This window comes from Echiichthys vipera (genome assembly GCF_963691815.1).
Source record: "Echiichthys vipera genome assembly, chromosome: 8".
Lineage (NCBI taxonomy): Eukaryota > Metazoa > Chordata > Actinopteri > Perciformes > Trachinidae > Echiichthys > Echiichthys vipera.
The window spans coordinates 13766523-13787675 of NC_139833.1; the positions used below are offsets into that span (position 1 = coordinate 13766523).

A 21153-nucleotide genomic window follows, 5' to 3' on the forward strand; every position below is an offset into this window, starting at 1 on the left:
TCACACCCAGATGTCAGTTTGCTTGCGGGCCTCTCTCGCTGCTCTATCTCATTCTCTCGCTCCTTCATCGTCCCCCGCTCGGTTCTCGTGTTTGGTTTTCAGACTGTGAAATCCAAGCCAGGGCAAGCCGTGTCACATGGGATGAAAGACGGCAGAGGGCAGAGAAGAGGGGATGAGAACAGAGGTTGGGAAAGACCTGTGGGTGGAAATGCGGAGGGAGCCGGAGAGATTTCATCGGACATTAGGTGGATAGCTTTGCCAAAATATTTTGTCATCCATCCAAATCTCAATGATGTCAGCTGGATTACAAGACCCAAAATAAATGTTATAGAGCCACTTGAAAATTTCATTACATCACTTTTTTTATTTCACTAAAGATTTTTTCACATCTTTTAACAGTTTCTTAGAGTTTTCTGTATATACACATTTACATATAAACATTTACAAATTGACACAAGCATGTTTAACAAGAAAAACAAATGTAAATGTATTCTGGGAAATCCCTTCAGTTTGAGGTTTGACAATGTGCATGTGAAATCACATCTGCACATCAGACATGTACCATGTACAGTAGAATGAGTGAATAAGTACTGAAGGAGCTCAGCTCCCTAAAACCCCTGTTCATTTCAAAATGTTTCTGTCTCTTGATCAGTGGCTCTTAACCTCAGGTCACTACCCTGTGAGAACATGTAAAAGACTAGCGAAGAAAAAAACTAAATTTATTTCTAGGATCCAAATAAGTTCTGGTTATTATCTTCTAATTTTCTTATCGATCAAATGTGATTTTTTAATTATCTTGTTTAATCTGCATGAGCAGCAGTAGATGGGTTCACGAGCCACAAAAAAGGTTGAGACCCACTGGTCTGGATTAGACAATTGGTTTTCTTGTGTTGTCTTATAACTGAAATAAAAGACTGTGTGATGACAGACGCTTTCAGTGGAGTTCATCTAAACCACAGTGACTGCTTCTGTGTTAGTATGGATGTCACAGTGGCGCTTTGACCGACTCAAGGAGATACAACAGGGAGCTGAGTGCTACACAACAACATGACAAAAATCCTACATTATGTATACCACTTTGGCAGTAGACGACAATATACACAGAATGAATAATTTCTCTACATGTAGAGGAAGAACAGTGACATTAACAGCTGCAGATGAGGAGCAGAAATGCAATTCTGTACCGGCGTTGAGAACATATGAATGAAGACAAAGTAATCCTCCTGTCATTTTCAATCTGATATTGATCCATTAACTATTTTTGATCAGTTTGCTTGCAGTTTTGTTCATAATGACAGAAAAAAAGCAGTGCATCTTTAACGGTCAAAGATGAGAATTTTCATCCTCATAATAAAGTAATAAAAAAAAGGTCCTCTTCTTTGGAACGATCCACGTTCCACATTCACGCAAACACACACTGACAGCACTCTTCATGCTCATATAAAAATTTCTGTATAAAAAAAATCTCTGAGTGTTCATTCAAGTACCCAAAGACCAGCATTGGGTTAACATTGTCTCTGTTGTGGCGTCTTGCTCGGCCTTTTAGTGTAGCATCAGGGCAAATAGGACTGGGATCGTGGTAAAGACAAGTGAATAGGAGACCAGCTGTGCTCCTGAACTGCCGATGCTCCTCTGGACGTTTGGCTCAATCACAGCAGGGTCATCTGAGGAAAAGAAAGGGAGGAAGGGTCAGTGTTGGATTTCATCATTCAGGCACGGTAAACAAACCCAGCTGAGCTCCTCTCAGACATGGGACTGCTGTGACTTTTTTGCATCTGTCTGGTATTTTATTTTTAGAAGGAGAAGAATCCTCACCTGCTGGGAGCCGGTTAGAGGGGTTGTGAACTCCTCCAGCAGCAGGAACCTTTGCTTTTCCTCCATCCCAGCTTTTTCCTGTTTCTTCCACCTTGGATTTATCGAGATTGGTCTTTCCGGAGCCTTTATGCCCAACAACATCCACCCTCAGCCTTAGACAGTCCTGGCCATGGTGATGCATTGGCTTAGCTGTGGAAAGTCAGAAAGAAGGAGGATGTTTTAATACAAGAAACCTTTTCAGGATCACAATAAGTTGATACAAATGGTATTGATGATACTTACAGATATAATAATAGCTCTCTCCCTGTCTGAACTCCTTGCCCAGGGTGAAGGGAGTGAAACGCTGGAATTTCTCAGAGAATTTCTCAGGAGCGTGGGGAGCAAACGGCCGCGAGCACTCCCAACGGAGCTGGTCGAAAGAGTGGGGCTTGCACACCTCGTAGTCCTCCTTCTCCACCATGTACAGCACATAGCGCTCAGCCGCATGAGATGACACCTCGCCGTGGGTGTAGTGGGGGCAGATGATGTCCAGATAGTCGTTGATACGCACTTCCACCGTGTACTCATCCCACAGGAAGCTGCAGGGAGACAAGAAGAAAGGAGGAGGTTACTGACAAATGTTTTCATCAAGCATTGAAAATGAATAACATCAATAACAGAGGCATTATGTTGTCTGTAGAATTCTGTACACATGTTCCACACACACCTTGAGGGTTTGGCTCATACAACACACGTGTTAAGACAATTCAGGCTTATCACTCATGTATGCGCAACAACAACAAACAGGCTTACTCACACAAAAACACATGTTAACACACAGGTACAGGGTGGAGGTCACGTGAGGGTGTTTTTGTTGACGTGTTTAACCGTACTTGTGCAAACCCGCCACTGTGACAGAATTAGAAAGAGACTGATCAGGCTGGACTTGTTCACTTCCTATACAGACAAGAAAACGCGCCTTGGATCAGTTAAAGCCCTGCCACCATCCCACTCACACACCTTTTCTGCTCTCTTCCCTCGTTTGCCTTCAGCTGAGATTCACTTTTCACCCGCTTACAAAAAGACAAGATCTGTTTTTCTCTCTGCTTGTCCACTCCTCATTCTGTACAATCCAGTGTATCTTTCTGTCAAGTCTGTTTAAACTGTTTCTGTCTCATTAGTTCTTGGATCAGTGTCGAAGCTCCTTTAGCAGCTTCTCACACATAATCCGTCACTCTTGTCTCTCAGTTTCTCTCTGATTTCATCAAAGACAGAGACAGGGTGGGTGGAGACGGCCAGACAGTTGCGCTCTTTCTTTCTTTTCATCTTTACCCTTCACTTAATTTTACGGCTCTTTATGAGCCTCCCTGTCTCCTCTTTGCTCACTTCCTATGCTTGTTTGGTGTCCTAATGAAGTATAGAGAGATGGTGAAAAAGAAGTAGAAATCACTGCACTGCACATTTGTGGTGATGATGATTTTTCAGCAAGTTGTTTCATTTTCACCTCAGAAGAACTTTAACTTATCTTGTTAATAAGTAGCTACGACTCAGTGAGGAACTGATTTGTTGGGGCAAAGGTAAAAAATAATTCATTTGAGTCAGTGTTTTACTGTGCTGTGCGGGGGTCTGGCATGTTGCTACTGCTATGAGATTAGCTGAAAGCCAGGAGGTGAAGAAAGATTGATACTTGAGTATTACTCTGATTTCATCCTCCGGGGTAACAATCTCTAATCCTCACATCTAATCTGTGTTTAAACGGAATTACTGCTTGTGGATGCTTGTGTTTAACCGGCTACAGAGAGTGAAAGTGACAAGAAAACAGCTCCTGTGTGTCTGAAATTGTTAATGTGCGCAGTAAAGTCTGTGTGCCTAGGCATCAAAGCGTAGCCCCGGCCCCTGTACTGTTGTTGTGGCTCCTGTTAGGACCCCCTGGCCGAGTCACAGACACACTGGCTCCAAATGTGGGCCTCTAACCCCTCCTTCCTGCCTCTGTAATGTGTGTGTGTGTCAGTTAGCGCTAGCCTACCTGTCAAAACATGCTTTGTTAGCTGAGCACAGCTCTACACTTATTATCCAGGGCTGATCAACAATGCGCTCTCAAAAAAGGGCTCTTTGCACGTGTGTATACTCCTGTGTAGGTGCACACGCCTTTTGTTTTGTCTGTATGTGTGTGTGTGTGTTTCAGTGAAAGCAAAAGAGACCCTGTTGCAGCCTAATTGGCTAAATAATCTCTACTCTCATCATGTTCCTTTCTGCTCTGTTTTCGTTGAGTCAGACCAGTAATAACAGAGTTGGAGAAAACAAGGCACTCGGAGATCTCTAATTGTTCCCTCTGAAGTATAAAAAGCAGCTTTAAATTCAATGGGATACACCTTTTCCCCGACACTGTGTCCTTGTTAGCGGCCTGGCTGACCTCCCTATGAAACACAGATTATGTTGCTAATTTCGTTCAACTCCCGCTTATAAGAAAACTCTCCTTCTATCATTCTCTTCGCCTCCTAATCCCCCCACCCCTATCCTCCATTGGTCTGGCTAATTAAAAGCTGTTAGGGGTCTGGGGCCAATGTGTTCGCTAGAAAAGAAGTGGAGGAGGAATGAATGGGGTGTAATTATACCCTTTCCCTCCCCAAAGACAGAATGCCTGAGGGCTACAGGGCCCCTTAGACCCCTCTACCTCACCCCATGTGGAGCTTTCACTACCCTAACTGGTGCGTATGTGTGTTATATGTGTGCTCATATGACTGTCAGTGTATTTAAGTGGTTTCTCAGTTGCATTTGGATTGTCTTAATTTGTTAAGTCTTTTTTGAGCTGGGGATTGTATTATCATATCTTAATGCAACCAAACTGGGGGAAAATCTAGCACACGGATGCCTGTTGAACTGGGCATCTAAAGGTTTTACAGCGCAGAGCCTTATTCTTCTTCGCTCCCTCTACTTTACGTATCACTCATCAAAGCTCTCCACTCCTCAGACCTCTTGTATCTCCCTGTGTCTGCTCTCGCCTCTGACTGGCAGTTCTCAGGAAAGTGAGAGTCGCATGAACGTGATACCCCTGTCATATGTGAGAGTGAGAGCCAGGTGTGAGTTGTTGTCTTCTTCTCATGTGTTGGTTTGTGTGTTTGTGTGTGTGTGTGTGTGTGTGTGTGTGTGTGTGTGTGTGTGTGTGTGTGTGTGTGTGTGTGTGTGTGTGTGCTTGTTTTAATGAGAGATGGATTCTCTGAAGACCCTTATTGAGGGCGTCTCTTGCCCCAGGCTCATGAGCACATCTGTTTATCAAGGCCTATTGATGCCACTTGTGTGTGTGTATGTATGTGTGTGTGTGTTTGTGTTTTCTTGACTGTAACTGAGGTATGGGTAAGCAGCAAGAGTTGAAGGTGGCTCTAGTCTTTCTTCCTCTCTGAGGCAAAAAGGTCATCTCTTACCGCAGAGCTACTCTTGCTTTTCCATCATCAGGCGAGGTGTTTGTGAGCATGTGTGTTATAAGGGTATAAACCAGTTATGACAGTAGGTGCATTCTTCAACACATTTTCACTTTGAAGCCTTGCCATTGTCCTCTTCCATATTCTTTCCTTTTACCCTTCTCCCCGCATATCCAGCAATTTGTCCCCCCAAGCTCTCACTGGTTTTGGTCAAACAACTGACACAGGAACTCTGTCTTTCACAGTCCCTCTGGGGAGTGTTTCAAACTGTCAGCCCGGGTCGAGGGGGGTTAGAGTTCAGGGTCACAACTTCTCACACATGCTAGCATCTGAGTCAGCACTGCAGATATCTATTTCACACAACAAGCTCACAGAGCGAGTCAGCACCACTTAAACACTAAACAGATGCGTTCCCCCACCACCACCATTTGCTCTGCAGGTAGTCAGTAGTAAGTGTGCACACACGCTGGAATGTCACAACGGGGAGGGGGCTGCGGTTTGGATGGTTTACTACGAGGAACACTCATCAAATTTCCGGTCGCACTCTCACACACTTTTACTTTGACGTGTACATTTAATACTCTATTAATTTGCTGCGGTATGGCAGATTCACACCTCCTTTCACACAGGCCGAGAAGCTGTCAGTGGTTCTAATTGGGTTTAGCTGCTCACTAGTGGGATACTCCATTACAGCCAATCTAATCTACACTGAAAAGTCTTTCTCTATTAGCTTCCAATGTAATCTACCTTCGTTCTTCCTCCTTCTCATTTTCTTGCAATAAGAAACCCTGTGGGAATTCTTCCTCTACTAGGCAACAATTCCAGCACTCATCCTACATGCAAATCGGCTTTCTAATGCCTGGTATAGTTAAGTCACTGAGAATCGTTTTGGTTCTTGCAAGATGAGCTTTTAAAATTGTCAACCCTGCCGTTTCTCACTTATTCAATTCCAATGTTCTCCCCTCCCTTCATCCATCACTGTCCACTTTCTCCTCCCTCCGTCTGCCTCTCCTTTATTCTTTCCAAATCAGCCCATCCCCCCTCTCCCTATACCCTCTATGTTGCTGTCTCTTAACGCTGGCATAATATAGCAGCGCTCTTCATCCAGGCTAATTTCACAACACAAATCCCTTTCTCCAGTTCACCCTTCTCTCACCCCGCACCCCGCACCCCGGCCTCTACTCCTCCCCGTCCTCTCTGCCCCCAAAATCTTTTCACCCGGTCTTCCTTTTTGTAGCCTCCCATTCTGTCTTTGATGAAGAGAAGAAGGCCAAATGGTATCGTGCTTGGTTTAATATGTTTTGGGGTCACAGAGAGTTAATCTGTGTGCCTGTGTCTGTCTTGGCTGGGAGAGAAAGGGGAAAAAGTTCAGTAATTTAAATTTAATATTCAACTTGTCTTATTTGAAAAAAAAGTTTTGAATTAACTGAGGCAAACATACTTGAGCAGAAGCCCATCTGACAGAATTATGCTGCTAATTCTGCCCTTCAGAGGGCGATGGTGGGCTACGACTAGACACCAATGCCAAGGTATGCCTGAAATGCTATGAATGAACATTGTACATACGAGCACACACGCAGGCTTGCACACACATACTACGATAACGCTATGGCCTCTCTAATGTTAGCAGAGCCGGGGCTGAGAGGTGCTCTGTCCTTCTCCGATGGAAACTACTGTGGCCAAAACAGAGGAAGGTCTGTGAGTGACCGATGTAGGGAGGGGGAGGAAGTCTGGACCGCAGATAAGGAAGCGAGAGGAAGAGCAGAGAGAAAACAGAGGTACATGGATACTATGATGGGGAAGGAGACCTGAGACACATATATGAAGTATATGCTGTAGTTTATGTAGTAACTAAAATTCCCAGACGCTACTGGGGTCTATGATGCATAAAGTTATGTGTGTACATTTATAAGCGTGTTAGGTAAGAGTACAATTATATCAGGAGGGAATACACACAAAGCCTACTGTTATCGAATGGATGCATAGTCCAATAGTTCTTAACTGATTGTTTTGATGTAGGTTGGATCCCATCTGGGAGATTACGGCGGGACTGATCCACTGTGACATGTACAGATTTATTAAGCAATTTATATATATTGTAACAATTCCACAATAACCCACCGACCCAGATAAAACATGTACAGATTAGAGGACGTATAGCGTAATGAAACTGTCAGAAGTTACATCACAGGATCACAGAGGCATAAATATATATACATACGTATATGTGTGTATATATAAAGAGAGAGAATGAAGGCAGCAGGATGAAGGTTTTGTGTCTATGGGTCAGATGGTCAGATTACAAGCCGTCTGTAATCTATGTTAGAGTGTGTGTGTGTGTGTGTGTGTATGTGTGTGTGTGTGTGTGTGTGTGTGTGCTGTCATTCTGGTGAGATTAGAGACCAATAGCCAGACGGGACATGGGGCAGGGAGGGGTAGGCCGAAATAATGAGTTGAAACGAGAGACAGAGAGAGGGAACAAAATGTATAAAATGTACAAGTTAAGCGAGGGACGGGGAGGGGGCTGGACTCATCCTCCAGGCTACATGCACTGTACGTGTCAAGGCAGGCCCCAGCTGCTTCAACAACAGAGGAGGCAAACAGAGCCAGACACTGACGGGGATAAACAGAATATTACATTACACCTAGCTCCTGATAAAGATGTTTTTGCAAATATGGAGAGCATGGGAAATAAACTCAGGCCGCTCTAGAAGGATGAAAGCAGCCAAAAAACACAGAGATAGCGGATACTATTGAGGAGGTTGTGTTAATAGCATCCACATCTGTCCGTACGGAAAAAATAGTGATCTTGAACTTGAATCAGTGAGTAGAGAGAAAAGGAGATGGAGGGTTCGGGGCCAGCGGCCAATCTGGGAGGAGACCCAGCTGTTAAAGAGAGGAAAAGGAGTGAAGATGGGGAGAGGAACAGACAGGTACAGTGAGAGAGACACACACACACACACACACACACACACACACACACACACACACACACACACACACACACACACACACACACACACACACACACACACACACACACACACACACACACACACACACACACACACACACACACACACACACACACACACACACACACAGCTGACAGATTTGAGTATAGTAACAGTGGGGAGGAATGCTGGCTGTAGCTAATATTAACATCCAAGTCCTCCCTCTTGCCCCCCAGTGTGTGTGTGTAAGTGTGAGTCACACATTTATCACGTCTCGGTATACTGCTTACGGTAATGGCCACTCCTTATTTTACGCTGAGGTTCGGGCACGCACATAATCACGTAGGCCCACTTTCAATCCACAACAAAAACAAAATCACTTCCAGTTAAAAGATTTTGTAAAGGGCAGCACAAGTTCAAACTGTCTCTGTCTCACAAACACACACAGAAACACACACTCACTCATATAATTGACACAGGCATGGACACGTACTGTAAAAACAAGACTGGACCAGACTGAGAAAAACACGCCTCTCCACCTGTCACGTAGGAAAACTGTACACACCACGCACACGTACGCACACACGCGCACTAATGCGCACACACGCACACACGCACGCACACACACACACACACACACACACACACACACACACACACACACACACACACACACACACACACACACACACACACACACACACACACACACACACACACACACACACACACACACACACACACACACACACAGTCCTATAGGACATGAAGTAGGGCATTACATTAAATTGCTTTGGCCAGTGGATGAAACTCAAACAAACACACACACCTAAGCTGCTGCCAATGTGCTTCACATCTCTATACTCTCCAACATGAATGGGCAGATTGCTGCCATCTGGTCACTGTCCATCACCTAAGACGAATCACTGCTACTCACAAATCAGACCAAGAATCAATTAGCATCAATTATCCACAGCCCGCTGCCATCACAGCCCCACTGATGGATCAGCGTGAGCCTGAACAGGTGACTGATTGATCTCGGGGGAACGGTTCTGGGACAGGTGGGCTTTTAGCTGATCACAGGAAACCAGAATACAAGATAGATGACGGAAAAAGAGTGGTCAAGAGAGAGAAGTGAGGGGTAGAGAAAAGAGGGTTGTTAAGGAGTGGGTCTGGGGAAAGAGGGATTATAGCGGAGTAATGGAGATTAGGCTGTAAAATGTGACAAAAATATGATACTAGTGGCATGTGGGGGTCAGATGATTATGGGTTTAGCTTTGCTTTTAGCTGCCATTATCCTCCTCATGATTTCTGTTGCTGACTTTCTGAGAAACTCTGTTTCCCTGTATGAGTGAACAATGGAGAATGAGAGAGGTTCAACACGGAGAGAAGTACAAGCAGAATACATGTTTTTAATTGTTGCATGTGTGTGAAGTCTGTCAGTTTCGGGGTCTATCTTTAGACATCCAGCAAAAGGGATTAGAGTAATATTATGACTTTTTCTTCTGGTTATACAACTCCCATTTGACAGTAGGGCCAGATTACAGACAGCATACCACCCCCGGTCTCCCTCTCTGCCTTGTTTTTTTTGTTTTTTTTCCTAATATAAATATATATAAATGTTAAGCTTCACATTTCACATTTCCTCTCTACCATTCCTTTCAGTCTCACCTGAACCAGAGATCCTCTTCCTCTGTGTGAGGTGACTCAGGTGTAAAACTCAGGTGGGTCAAACCCGGGCAAATGAGTCACACACGGACTAACCCATGACACAAGCACTGCTCATGACGTTACTTTCCACTAGACTCCTTATCCAATTATCAGGACAATTGTTTTCCTTGTTGCAGGGGCTCTTTATTCCCCTATTGTCATTCTTAAAGGGCAATTAGAGCGCCAGCAGTGTAATCAAGACAAGACTAAAAGGCCATAATGGCTTTTGCCCTTGTTTAGTCTAGGGTGGTGGATTTTAATTGACATATCTGGGCAGCAGAGAAGCGGGGACCGTCCTTCTGTTTCAGCTCGGTGATAAAATAAAACCAGCTTTTTAAGCATGGGGGATCACCCGCTCCACGCTAAAAGCTCAATAAATCGCTCCGATATTGTGCGTCTGTCAAGCTCCATCGATCCCACTGAGTGGTCGGGTAGCATTACATTTCTGACCTCAAAACAAAATAATCAGCAATATGTGCCTCCCTCTCTGACACACACACACACACACACACACACACACACACACACACACACACACACACACACACACACACACACACACACACACACACACACACACACACACACACACACACTAACACACGCGCACGCACGCACACACACAATCACTGTCTTCCCCAATGAAGAAAAAACACTTTAGGCTACCGACAGTGATGTGGTATCTCTATAAAAACTGACTATGAAATTAACTTACTGATTCATTTTCATTTATAGACTTTCCATGACATACGCTGCACCTGTGTGTATGTGTGTGTGTGTGTGTGTGTGTGTGTGTGTGTGTGTGTGTGTGTGTGTGTGTGAGTGTGCGCGCGCGCGCAGCAAAACCCTACAGACTGTCACTGGCCAAGTTCATACTCGTCAGTCTATTTTCTACTATTAGAGTATGTCTGTGTTGCGGTTAAATATAGTGGTGAATCTGTCCCGTCTAGGCATCTGCTCACTATCTTCTGATTTTACACCCCGCCGCTGTTATAGCCTGTTAGTCTCATAGTAATTTTTGCCCTGATCACAGTCCCGTTAAGCGAGGTAAAAAAGGTATACACCATACACCTTTTTTACGTCACACGGACCTTTAATTGTCACATGAATAAAAACAACAACAACAAGCTTAGTTGTAGCCGTTTAAGAGCGTAAGCAGCCTCGGGGACACACGGGACAATGTGGATTATATGGTGACACTATACATGCTTGAAATGTCAAGGAAGTAGAACATTATACAGAGTCAGATCAGTTAGTGATTGGCCCTTTATACTACACACACACACACAAACACACACACGTATTAGACAACTTCTCTCTCCCTCGCTCTCTCCCTCTTTCACACACACACACACACACACACACACACACACACACACACACACACACACACACACACACACACACACACACACAAACACACACGCACACACACACACACACACACACACAGCGCACAGCGCACAAAAGCACAGATCAGCACTTACTCCGGGTTCGAGCCGTTCCAGTAGACGCTGTGTCTCTCCGCAGAAGCGAACCAGGCACCGATGCTCAGCGCCAAACACACCAAACACACCAAATCCATAGCTCCTCTTCTCCACGGGAACCTTACCAAGTTAACAAGTAACCGATATTTAAAAAAAAAAATCTATTAAAGATTTCAATGCGTAAATACGCACACGGAACACAACGGTGTATCTAGATTAGTAATCAAGGCAATGTTAAGCGATGCACTTCATCAAACACTGTTGCAACTCATGACTGCTTCAGAGGAGCGCAACTTATCTGTTTTGTGTGGCAGTGGCTCCACCCCTCGATGAGGTGTCAGCCAATAGCAGCAAGGGAATCTAAATGCCTGCCCGACATCACCACTGCAGACGCTCCCTCCAGCAGCTCACGCTTCACACCAGGAACACTGAAAAACACAAAAACAACTCACTACAGAACTATAGTATATAGTCTAATACTATCGAAGTGCAATAAATACATTTATCAGCGTGGAATATAAGGTTAATGAGATAAGAAATTACAACTTAAAAAGTGACGGCGAAAATATAAAAAACTACACATGTATCTAGTGATTTGAAGATTTATGAGCGACTTGATTAGGATCAAGTAAAGCCAGCTGTCAACAGGTTTTTATCAGCTGTTGAAACACATACAATAAATTGTGAGAATTTAAGTTAATATGTGCCATAGGATATCTATTTTAAAATAATCTATTACAAGCAAAAATCCTGAACTTAACATGCAGACGTTTTTCAAACAAAATGTACGTGATGTTTGTATTAAGCAACTGTCAGTAATACAATGTAACCAAAATGTAACAATATGATCGTAATTATTGATGTATTAGCTTGTAAGCAGAACTTAAATGGTCATTAAAACTTTTTATTCTTTTTTTTGGTAATTTATAATAATGTGTCATTTCACACTGATCATATATTTAATTTATTTTAAATGTAAAAGCTTAAGTAGCTATAGTTTTCAAATATGGACTAAAAAGGAAAATATTGTAATACAGTATAGAGTAGCGTGAAAATACTCAAATAAAGTACCATCTAACACTTACTTACGTTGGTCTCACAGGAATTGTTTTTTATGTCGTAACACTGTAATGTGTTGTTGTTGTTGAGCTGTGTTGCATTGTCTTGTGACGTGCTGTGTTGCAACTGTATTGTGCTGCGTACATGCTGAGAAGACAAGTTTATCAACTTGTATTTTTTGTATTGTTCTAAATTGCATTGTTTTGCACTGTTTGTTGTTGTGCACTTTGGAACTAATTAGTAAATATGTTGTTGCACTAAGAGACAATTACTTTATATCACACGAGGAGATGGTGGCTCTGGTTGGTTGTTTCAGTCATTTGTGTATGTTCTTGCAGGGTTTTATTGTCTAGGCACGCTAGTGTACTGATTACGTCTTGTCAGATAGTAAAGAATTATAACCATCTTATCAGCAATTCCAATCTTGTGGTCTCCGCTTAGCCGTGTCCCCAGACAGGTAACTTTAGAAAACACCCTTACAGATGGAGTGGATAAAGTCCAGACCGTAGGGTATCAGTGGGATTGTGGCCCCAGCAGGAGAGGACTTCCCTCGGGCAGGGATGGAGCTTAGCCTGAGTTAGCTGGTTCCGAGCTCCAGAGCTGAAGAGAAACAAGAAGGGGCATTGTGTGTGTGTGTGTGTGTGTGTGTGTGTGTGTGTCTGTGTATTTGTATGCAGACAAGCTGAGTGTCTGACTGTCCCTAGGCTTGACTGGGCAAGCAGACACACGTCCTGGCACACACACACACACACACGCACACACACACACACACACACACACACACACACACACACACACACACACACACACACACACACACACACACACACACACACACACACACACACACACACACACACACACACACACACACACACACACACACACACACACACTAACACACAGACTGCAGACTGTTGGGGGGGGGGGGGGTAATCACGGCTGAGGGTGCTTTCCATTCTATAATGTCTCCTAAAAAATGGGGGAAAGGAGGTGGAAGAGGGTTGAGGAAGTGATCTAATGCGTGATAAAGAATAATGGGTTCAGTTCATGATAAATCCCCCATATGCAGGACCTCTGGATGATTTATGCAAGCAGCTATTACCGTCGTAATTGCCACCTTCTTTCACTTAGCCCTACTCATTCTGAACACAGCTCTTAACATACGTATTGATTGCCTCTAAGGAATGACTGAAATGCAAATGCTGTTGCAGCAGATCCAAATCTAGCCAGCGACGGACTTCAGGCTGCCAGCAACGGGAACCCCCGTTCTCATTCATACGAAACACTGGGAGTGACTGTCCGAGTGTCCCTCATTTCCAACAGACTTCCAGTGCTCAAACATGGGATCTCCTCATGACACATGTCGGCCTTTCAAACATGCACTGCAAACTAGACGTGATCTAGACACTATGGAGTTGACGTTTCTATCATTTTTCTATCATTTGGAGAAAACAAAACATCCAAAGATGAAGAAGAAGGGGAAAAACAGAGACTTTTAATTAAGGGCCGGCGCCAAAATCGTCAGACAAATTCAAGAAAAGGCAAAAATTACAAACCAGCAATGTGACTGTAATGTATCTGTGTCAGGTACTTCCTACTGCACGCTCTACGCAGGCACCACCCCTTGTCTAAACCAAACAGTATTTCAATCTCTGTTTGTGGGCTTCATGTGAGAATGGGCAACTGTGCGGAACTAAGTTGGTTCATAATTTCAGGCGTAGGCCTTTACTGATAGAAGATGTCATGAATCTTATCATCTCTCCAGTTACAGATTTTCATTGTAAATCACCCTTTACCCCCAGATGTTTGTTGTCTTCCTGTTTCATGCTAGCCTGAAATCTGACACTGAAAGGACCCAGACTAATCCGCATTTGCGTTTAGGCTGGGTCCTCTCAGTTTAATTTTCGATATCCAAGGGACGTTATCAAGGGTGCAGAGCAAAACCTCTGGATACAATTTGATAGACCAACCAATCAGAGCAATGAAACGTTACCTACAGTGAATCGCAGCAATGAACCTAAGGTGCTTGGTCAGTGGAAAACAATGGGTCACAAATTCTCTAACATTTCAGCTAAACCGTACACTAAAATACGTTTCTAAAAGAATTTTAATGCCAGAAATAGGCAGTAACAGAATATCGAGTCATAGGCTCATATAGGCATATAGGCTAGTTTTGTGCAATATGCATGATAGAAATGCCATCAACACACCGACTCACTCTCTGGGAATTCCCTTGTGTGCTCTATTCACACATGGGCTCAATTAGACATTACACAGACCTTTTTCAAGGCGCTGGCAGGGTATAGTCCGTTGTCCGATCCAAATGATTCAGACATTTGCGTTCACACATACAGCTCCCCCAGGTTTGCAGTGCACAGACTTATGTAACATAACCAACTGTGTAGCAAGACAGAAACACATATTTAGAAATTCCCAACCCATAAATACACCTCCCCTCTGCTGCTGCAGCCAAGAGATCTTCCATGTATACATACTAGACATTGCACACAAACACACACAGAGAAACACTTATGCAAACAAACATTTAAGTCTCCTCTGCAGGAAATCACAGATGACTCTCAGAGTGAGACTTAATCCTCCCACAGCCCAGAGGCACACAGATACACACAGAGTGGGAAGACCAGGGCTTCTTCGAATGACAGTAAAGCAGAGAAAATGTGATGGCTCAAAAAAGAAACTCACAGAAAAAGTGTCTGAGACCACGGAAAGCTCAACAGCTCTCAGAGTGGATTAAAGGAAGTCTGGGGAAGACCTGACACCCATACAAACCTCTCAGCAAACGGAAAAAGCCTTGTTTATTCTTGTCTCCGGGCGTCACAGTATCTGCCACGAGTTGTTCAACATGATATGGAAATCCAGCAATTACATAACTTGTAATTAAGTAGAAGAAAACAGAGAGTGTGTGGGCTACCTGTATCTGGCAATGCCTGATGCTCTCTCTCTATACCTTATGCAGTTTTTCTTTTCTTTTTTAATCAGAGGAGAATAGTTTTAAAGAAGAGTTTTAGGAAGTGTAGAGATACATAAAAGAAAAACAGAAGGTGTGAGAGGAAGAATAAACATATCAGCCCAGCTAGAATATATGTTTTGATAAGAGGGGTTAAGGATATGTGGGAGAGAGCCTATTACATTTTCAGCCTCGCTTCTCTCTTCCACTTCTTTTTTCGCCACTCATCCTGTCAGCCTCAGTGGGGATCAGAGCTGGTCAAAGATCTCTGTCTCAGGATTTGAAGAGGTTTCCTGAGAGACATAGAAATATGAAACAGGAGTGTTTAATAGAGAAAGGAGAATAAATCAAAAAACGAGGCGTGGTGAAACTTTGTTGTTTTAGAGAAAGGACACATGGAAACAGTGGGCGCGTCAGCTACACCGAAACAGGAATGGTAGAGAAACTGCTTTGTAGCTTTTCAGGCGTATGAACACATCTGCCCAAACACATGTATGTGCTTGGGCAGGTTTTTTATTGGAGTTTATAGCTGCGTAGGAGTGTTTCTGCATTAGAAAGAGCGAGATGTTATCTGTTTAATACATTTCGGACTCCTTTTTTGTCCTGACTTTATCACGTCATCACTCAACGTGCCCTCGAGCCTCTGCGGATGTTCTGTTTTTGCCTCTCCTTCCAAGCCTTTCCCTCAGAGGTTAGACTTAGCTGTTATTGGAAAAAAAGGTCATAGGGAACATTCAACATTATGATACAATGAAAAGGGTATAAAGGGGCTTAAAGGGGCTAAATCACTGTCATATGCTCCTCATTGACTCTAGTTGATAACAGATTGCGTTTCAAATAATTGTCTTTTGTTCATCCAACCTCTGCCATTACTGCAAGCTTAGGCTTGTTAACACTTGGCATTGTTTCATCTACACATGGACAGCTTGTCACCCTGCTGCCCTCTGTCCCTTTATCCCTGGCCTCCTGCAGGCCTTCGGCCCTCTGGCTCATAGCGGCACACTCCGACAAGCTGCTCCTTCTGTGGCACCACAAAGGCATGTCTCCCGGCCCCCATTCGCTCCCATTCATCTGCATACAGGTGGTCGCCCCCATTCAAACACAGGGGGGCACACTTCTGCTTAATGGTGCTCCATGTGTCTAGATTTAGCCTGGTTGCAGGGCAAATAGTGATTCGTGCAATGGCAAAAACTTGTAATGAGGTATTGTTCGTGCTCTGAGCATCTTCTGGAAAGCGGCCATGGAGGCTGAGCTGTTTCCAAAGGAAATTTGCAACACATCAGCTAACAGGGCATCAGAACGAGCCAAGGACACACATCCGAACAAACTGAAACAATGTTGCATGTGTGTGTCAGTAGGGGGTAAATGATCCTCCTCCCGCCCTCCTGGACTAACACTGTTTCACTATTCAGGCCGCAGAAATCATTAACTCGCCCAGTCAACAGGCACACTTCACTCGTTCGCTCCCTCCCTGCTGCTCTGTCCTCCTTTCTGTCTCCCAGGGACTCTCACTCACATGCCCCCCACCCCGAGACCCCCCCTCACACACACACACACACACACAAAAGCACAAACAAACCCTGGTGAAATATTTAACCACACTACTCCTCTTGCATTGCCTCTGCCATCATTTGTTATACTGTAGCTCCTTGTCTGTCTCTCCGCCTGTTCACTCAGCTCATCTGTCGTCTCTGCTGTCTTTCCTTCCTTCCCTTTCTTCTGTTCATCTGTTCAGTTATTTCCACAGAGTCCTCGTCAGCCCCTGGCCAGATCGTACTGGGTACATCTCTCCCTGATTACTTTACTTTTTTCTTTTTTCTTTGCACATTAACTATGAACATCTCCCATCTACTCTCTTTTATGCTCTATCGCTCCCTTTCAGTTCCTACTTCTCCCATCTTGGTATGGTCCGGGTTTCTTCCTACTGTCTCCCCGTTTCCCTTACTTCCAACCTTTTCTTAGCCAGGTTTTTTTTCCCTACAAGGAGGCTACCTCGGGCAGAGCATTTGTTAGCAGAGAAACCATTATCCTCCTCCATCCTCCTCCATCCTCCCACCTTCTGTCCTCTCTTTCTCTCTCTTTCTCCATCTCTTTCTGTATCTCTCTCCTCTCCTCACATGCTCCTGGCCCCAGCCCTATATTCATTAACATAGTGTTAATGATCCCAGATGGACTGACATGTACTCTATGGGGGCGAAGTGTGAGTGGCTTCTTCCAAGGGTGTGTGTGGGTGGTTATGTGTGTGTGTGTGTCTCTGTGTGTGTGTCTGTGCTGTACATGTGTGCAGAATCGTGTGCACATATGTGTGTGTGTGCATGTGTGTGGGCACACGTGTTCATATTAGCATTTGAGTAAGAAAGAGATCGCCTGCTTCTCTCCGAGCAGTAGATTGCTCTGTTATGATGACATGCATCTCTCATGCCCTTCTTTCAGAAAGCCAACAATAGATTTGTTCAGACTAGAGCTATGGCGGGATGTAAGTTCATGAGGAATTTGCTCTCCCTTTGAATTTAAAGTGAGGGAGATGAGTTGTGAGCCTCCTGTACCTAAACTTTGATGTACAAAGACAGTCGTTCTGACAAACTGAACTCAAAATGGGTAGCTTTGAAAGAGCAACAATATTTCATCACTTTAATAGGGAAATATGTAATATATGTTGCTTATTAATAATAGACAGATTTCATCACCTTGGGGACCAGTGTCTCATTATTGCTATGACCTGGGGACACCTGAGGAATCCCTAATTTAGAAAAAGCTTTTGTACGATTTAAAACATTTAAACCTAAACAACTATTATCATGATTTCATGTACTTTTGGTCTGAAGTTTTTTTTAAAGGAATAGTTTTTGGAAATAAAAATGAAGTTTCTGCAGGTTGTCTGGAAACCGCCCGGTAACAAGACTCTGAAGTCACTGTGCCCATGACCCCCAGACAAACCACAAATGATAGTTTTTACACTTATACACATTGAAAAAACGACATATGATGTGATAAATATGGAGCTTTAGAGTTTCTAGTTGGGGGATTTTGTTACTATTTATGGCAAATGGAGTTGTCATGTCAGTTATAATCAAGCTCTACCTGTTGAATGCATTTCCTTCCTCGTCAAACATTTGCAAAGCCGATTTTTAAAGTATTTGAATCCGGAATTGTTTACATCCACGTGTACTATCAAGCAGTCTTCATCTTTACTGCCTGCTTTGCAGCATATCTTAGCATGTACCCACCACCTGTTGATTAGTGAAATAGTGTGACACTATTGGTAGGACTGAATGTTGGGTCAACTATGCGCAAGTGCACAAGATGTTATAGACCCCCCCCAAAATAAAAAATCTATTTGTCAAAATGTCAAAATACTCCTTTGGCGGTTTGGCCTTGGACAGTGTAATTCCTATCAAGGGTAAAACAGCCTAGATGCTGCAGTATGCTATTCTATTTTAGACAATAGTGTGTTTCCAAATTTGTGGCAAGATGGCCTTCAACAAGACAATGTCTCTGTGCAGAAAGCAAAGGCCAGAATGAAATGGTGTAAGACCTTGACTGGACTGCACAGACCTTGACTGGAGTTCCAACCTCAACCTCACTCCAGGATGATTTGGCATGTCATTTGTGAGCCCCACATCAGTGCCTGACATCACTAAAGTCCGTGTGGAAGCAAATAAAACCCCCAAAAAATCAATAAAATACTTCTAAAAGCTACGATTCCCAAAAGTCCACATGCTTATGGTGCAAATGTTAGAGTTACCAATATGATTTATCTTTTTTTTGTTGGTGAAGAGAGCTTTAGACTCATAACGCGCATGCTATGCTGAAGGGGTCTTTGGAAAGGCCCAAAGGATCAACACGTTAAGGAAGGCAAGAAGCTAATAGCCTGCTGCTAACCAAGTTTAGGTCCTGTGGCGCACACTCACACACACACATAAACACACGCACAGTCTGCTAAGGTTACATTGTTACAGGTGCAAGGGCAAAGTGCATGTATGTGTGTCATGGATACGTTAGCATTCTCTAAATGCATACACACATTGCTTGACCCTCTCCAAATATAGTTGACTGCATGCTCACTCATAGCATAAATCTCAACTTACCATAAAAGTTTCCATTTAACAAACAACAAAACATACCAAATAACTCAACTTCATCTTTAAATCCTTCTCTGCAATACACACTTTTCTTTTCTTTTCACACGAATCCATCCAATCCAGTCCCACTGCCTCCTGTCCAGTCTCTCTGTTCTTCCTTTGTCTATCATTGGCATGGTTACGCTCATTGCATAATCTCACAATTGCTTAACTATCAAGAACACTCAGTCTGGCACTTGCTATATCAGGGGACTGTCCCTGTTCCCTTCTTCACATAAGCACACAAAACCCAGGAGCTCTCTCTCTCTTTCTCTCTGTCACACACACACACATGCACGCACGCACGCACACACGCACGCAAGCACGCACACTAAATCAATCACTATCTTTATCTAAAGCATCACCTCTGTATCTCTTGTTTTCTCCTGTTGAGCAGAAGCGTGGCATGATGCAAACACGCCACTAGAAAAACACCTGTAGATGTAATTACAACTTCCAATATAACGCTGGCAATTCCGCCCACACTCAGTCACTGCACCACATATTTACAGTGATTATGCTTTTCTGTGTGCTAGATTTTGTTGTTAGGTTTTTGCAGTTTCACATCTTCTGTAAAACGATCCCTCTGATCACATTGTGCAAATGCTGATAATGACATTGGTACAAAGAGCCTCAGGAGGAGTCACTCAGAATGGGAACACAGATGTGATCCTTGAAGAGATTGCCTAATGAGACACTGGAAATTAATTTAGTGAGCGTAGACCATTAATAATTGATGTGCTCTCTAGTCAAACAGGAGATGGGAATCTGTTTGTGTGTGCACCTCTTGGCAAACACAGTCACCATGGTGATCTCCTAAACCAGGGTCTACAGAATAACACAAGTGGGCGGCAGCAATGTCTAGCAGCTATCACACTAGCAAAAAAAGGGAAACACACACACACACACACACACACACACACACACACACACACACACACACACACACACACACACACACACACACACACACACACACACACACACACACACACACACACACACACACACACACACACACACACACACACACACACACACACACACACACACACATCAGTATATGTATATTAGGAAGAGCATTGTATTGATGATGCATTACAGTAGAATGATTCACTAAAGGTCAAGGTCTTGTTGCTTTTTAAAACATCTCTTTATTTTTATAATCAATTCTGTTGACTATATTAGTTTTCACACTGTTCCTCAACACACAGAGAAATATAAGCACAAGAAGGAAACACATGTAAGCAGGGGCGGTCTAAGTTAATGCAGGAGATCTACACAATTAAATGGACATTTGCAACTGACAGATGGGTAAAGATTCAAAACGCTTGCCTTTATTTCTTTTCAACATTTTTGATAAATAAACTTTATTTTGTTTTCAACTTGATCTACATTGTCCTGTTAGAATTGTCACGCCATGCAAATACAGCTACATGCTAACCACTTGAATCTGACCATAAATATCATCCTTACTTAAGCCCTTTTCTCAGATAGTAACCCTCAGTGGGGACTGGCCAAAATATCCTTACAAACCAAAATGTCCTCATTTGATCAGCTACAGGGGCTATAGACCACACACAAACACATGATGCGGGATATGTATTTCCTATAGCTGCCAAACCTGATCAGCATACA

At 43.5% G+C, this 21153-nt stretch overlaps 1 protein-coding gene across 1 annotated transcript; it reads right to left on the reverse strand.

Annotated features, from left to right (window-relative positions):
* Positions 1–358: 358 nt before the first annotated feature.
* On the reverse strand, positions 359–11628 carry efna1b (ephrin-A1b). The gene is made up of 4 exons (XM_083918224.1): positions 11365–11628; positions 2098–2393; positions 1816–2004; positions 359–1664 (listed from the first exon to the last, which is right to left on the reverse strand). Exons 1-4 carry the CDS (start codon positions 11460–11462, stop codon positions 1543–1545), a joined length of 705 nt encoding a protein of 234 aa, XP_083774350.1. The 5' UTR covers positions 11463–11628; the 3' UTR covers positions 359–1542.
* Between the last annotated feature and the right edge of the window lie 9525 nt (positions 11629–21153).

Coding starts and splice junctions, on each gene's coding strand:
- efna1b (XM_083918224.1), bottom strand. CDS start 11,462: ATGGATTTGGTGTGTTTGGTGTGTTTGGCGCTGAGCATCGGTGCCTGG. Junction 2,005..2,097: donor AGAGAGCTATTATTATATCT/GTAAGTATCATC, acceptor GACTTTCCACAG/CTAAGCCAATGCATCACCAT. Junction 1,665..1,815: donor CTCTAACCGGCTCCCAGCAG/GTGAGGATTCTT, acceptor TCTTTTCCTCAG/ATGACCCTGCTGTGATTGAG.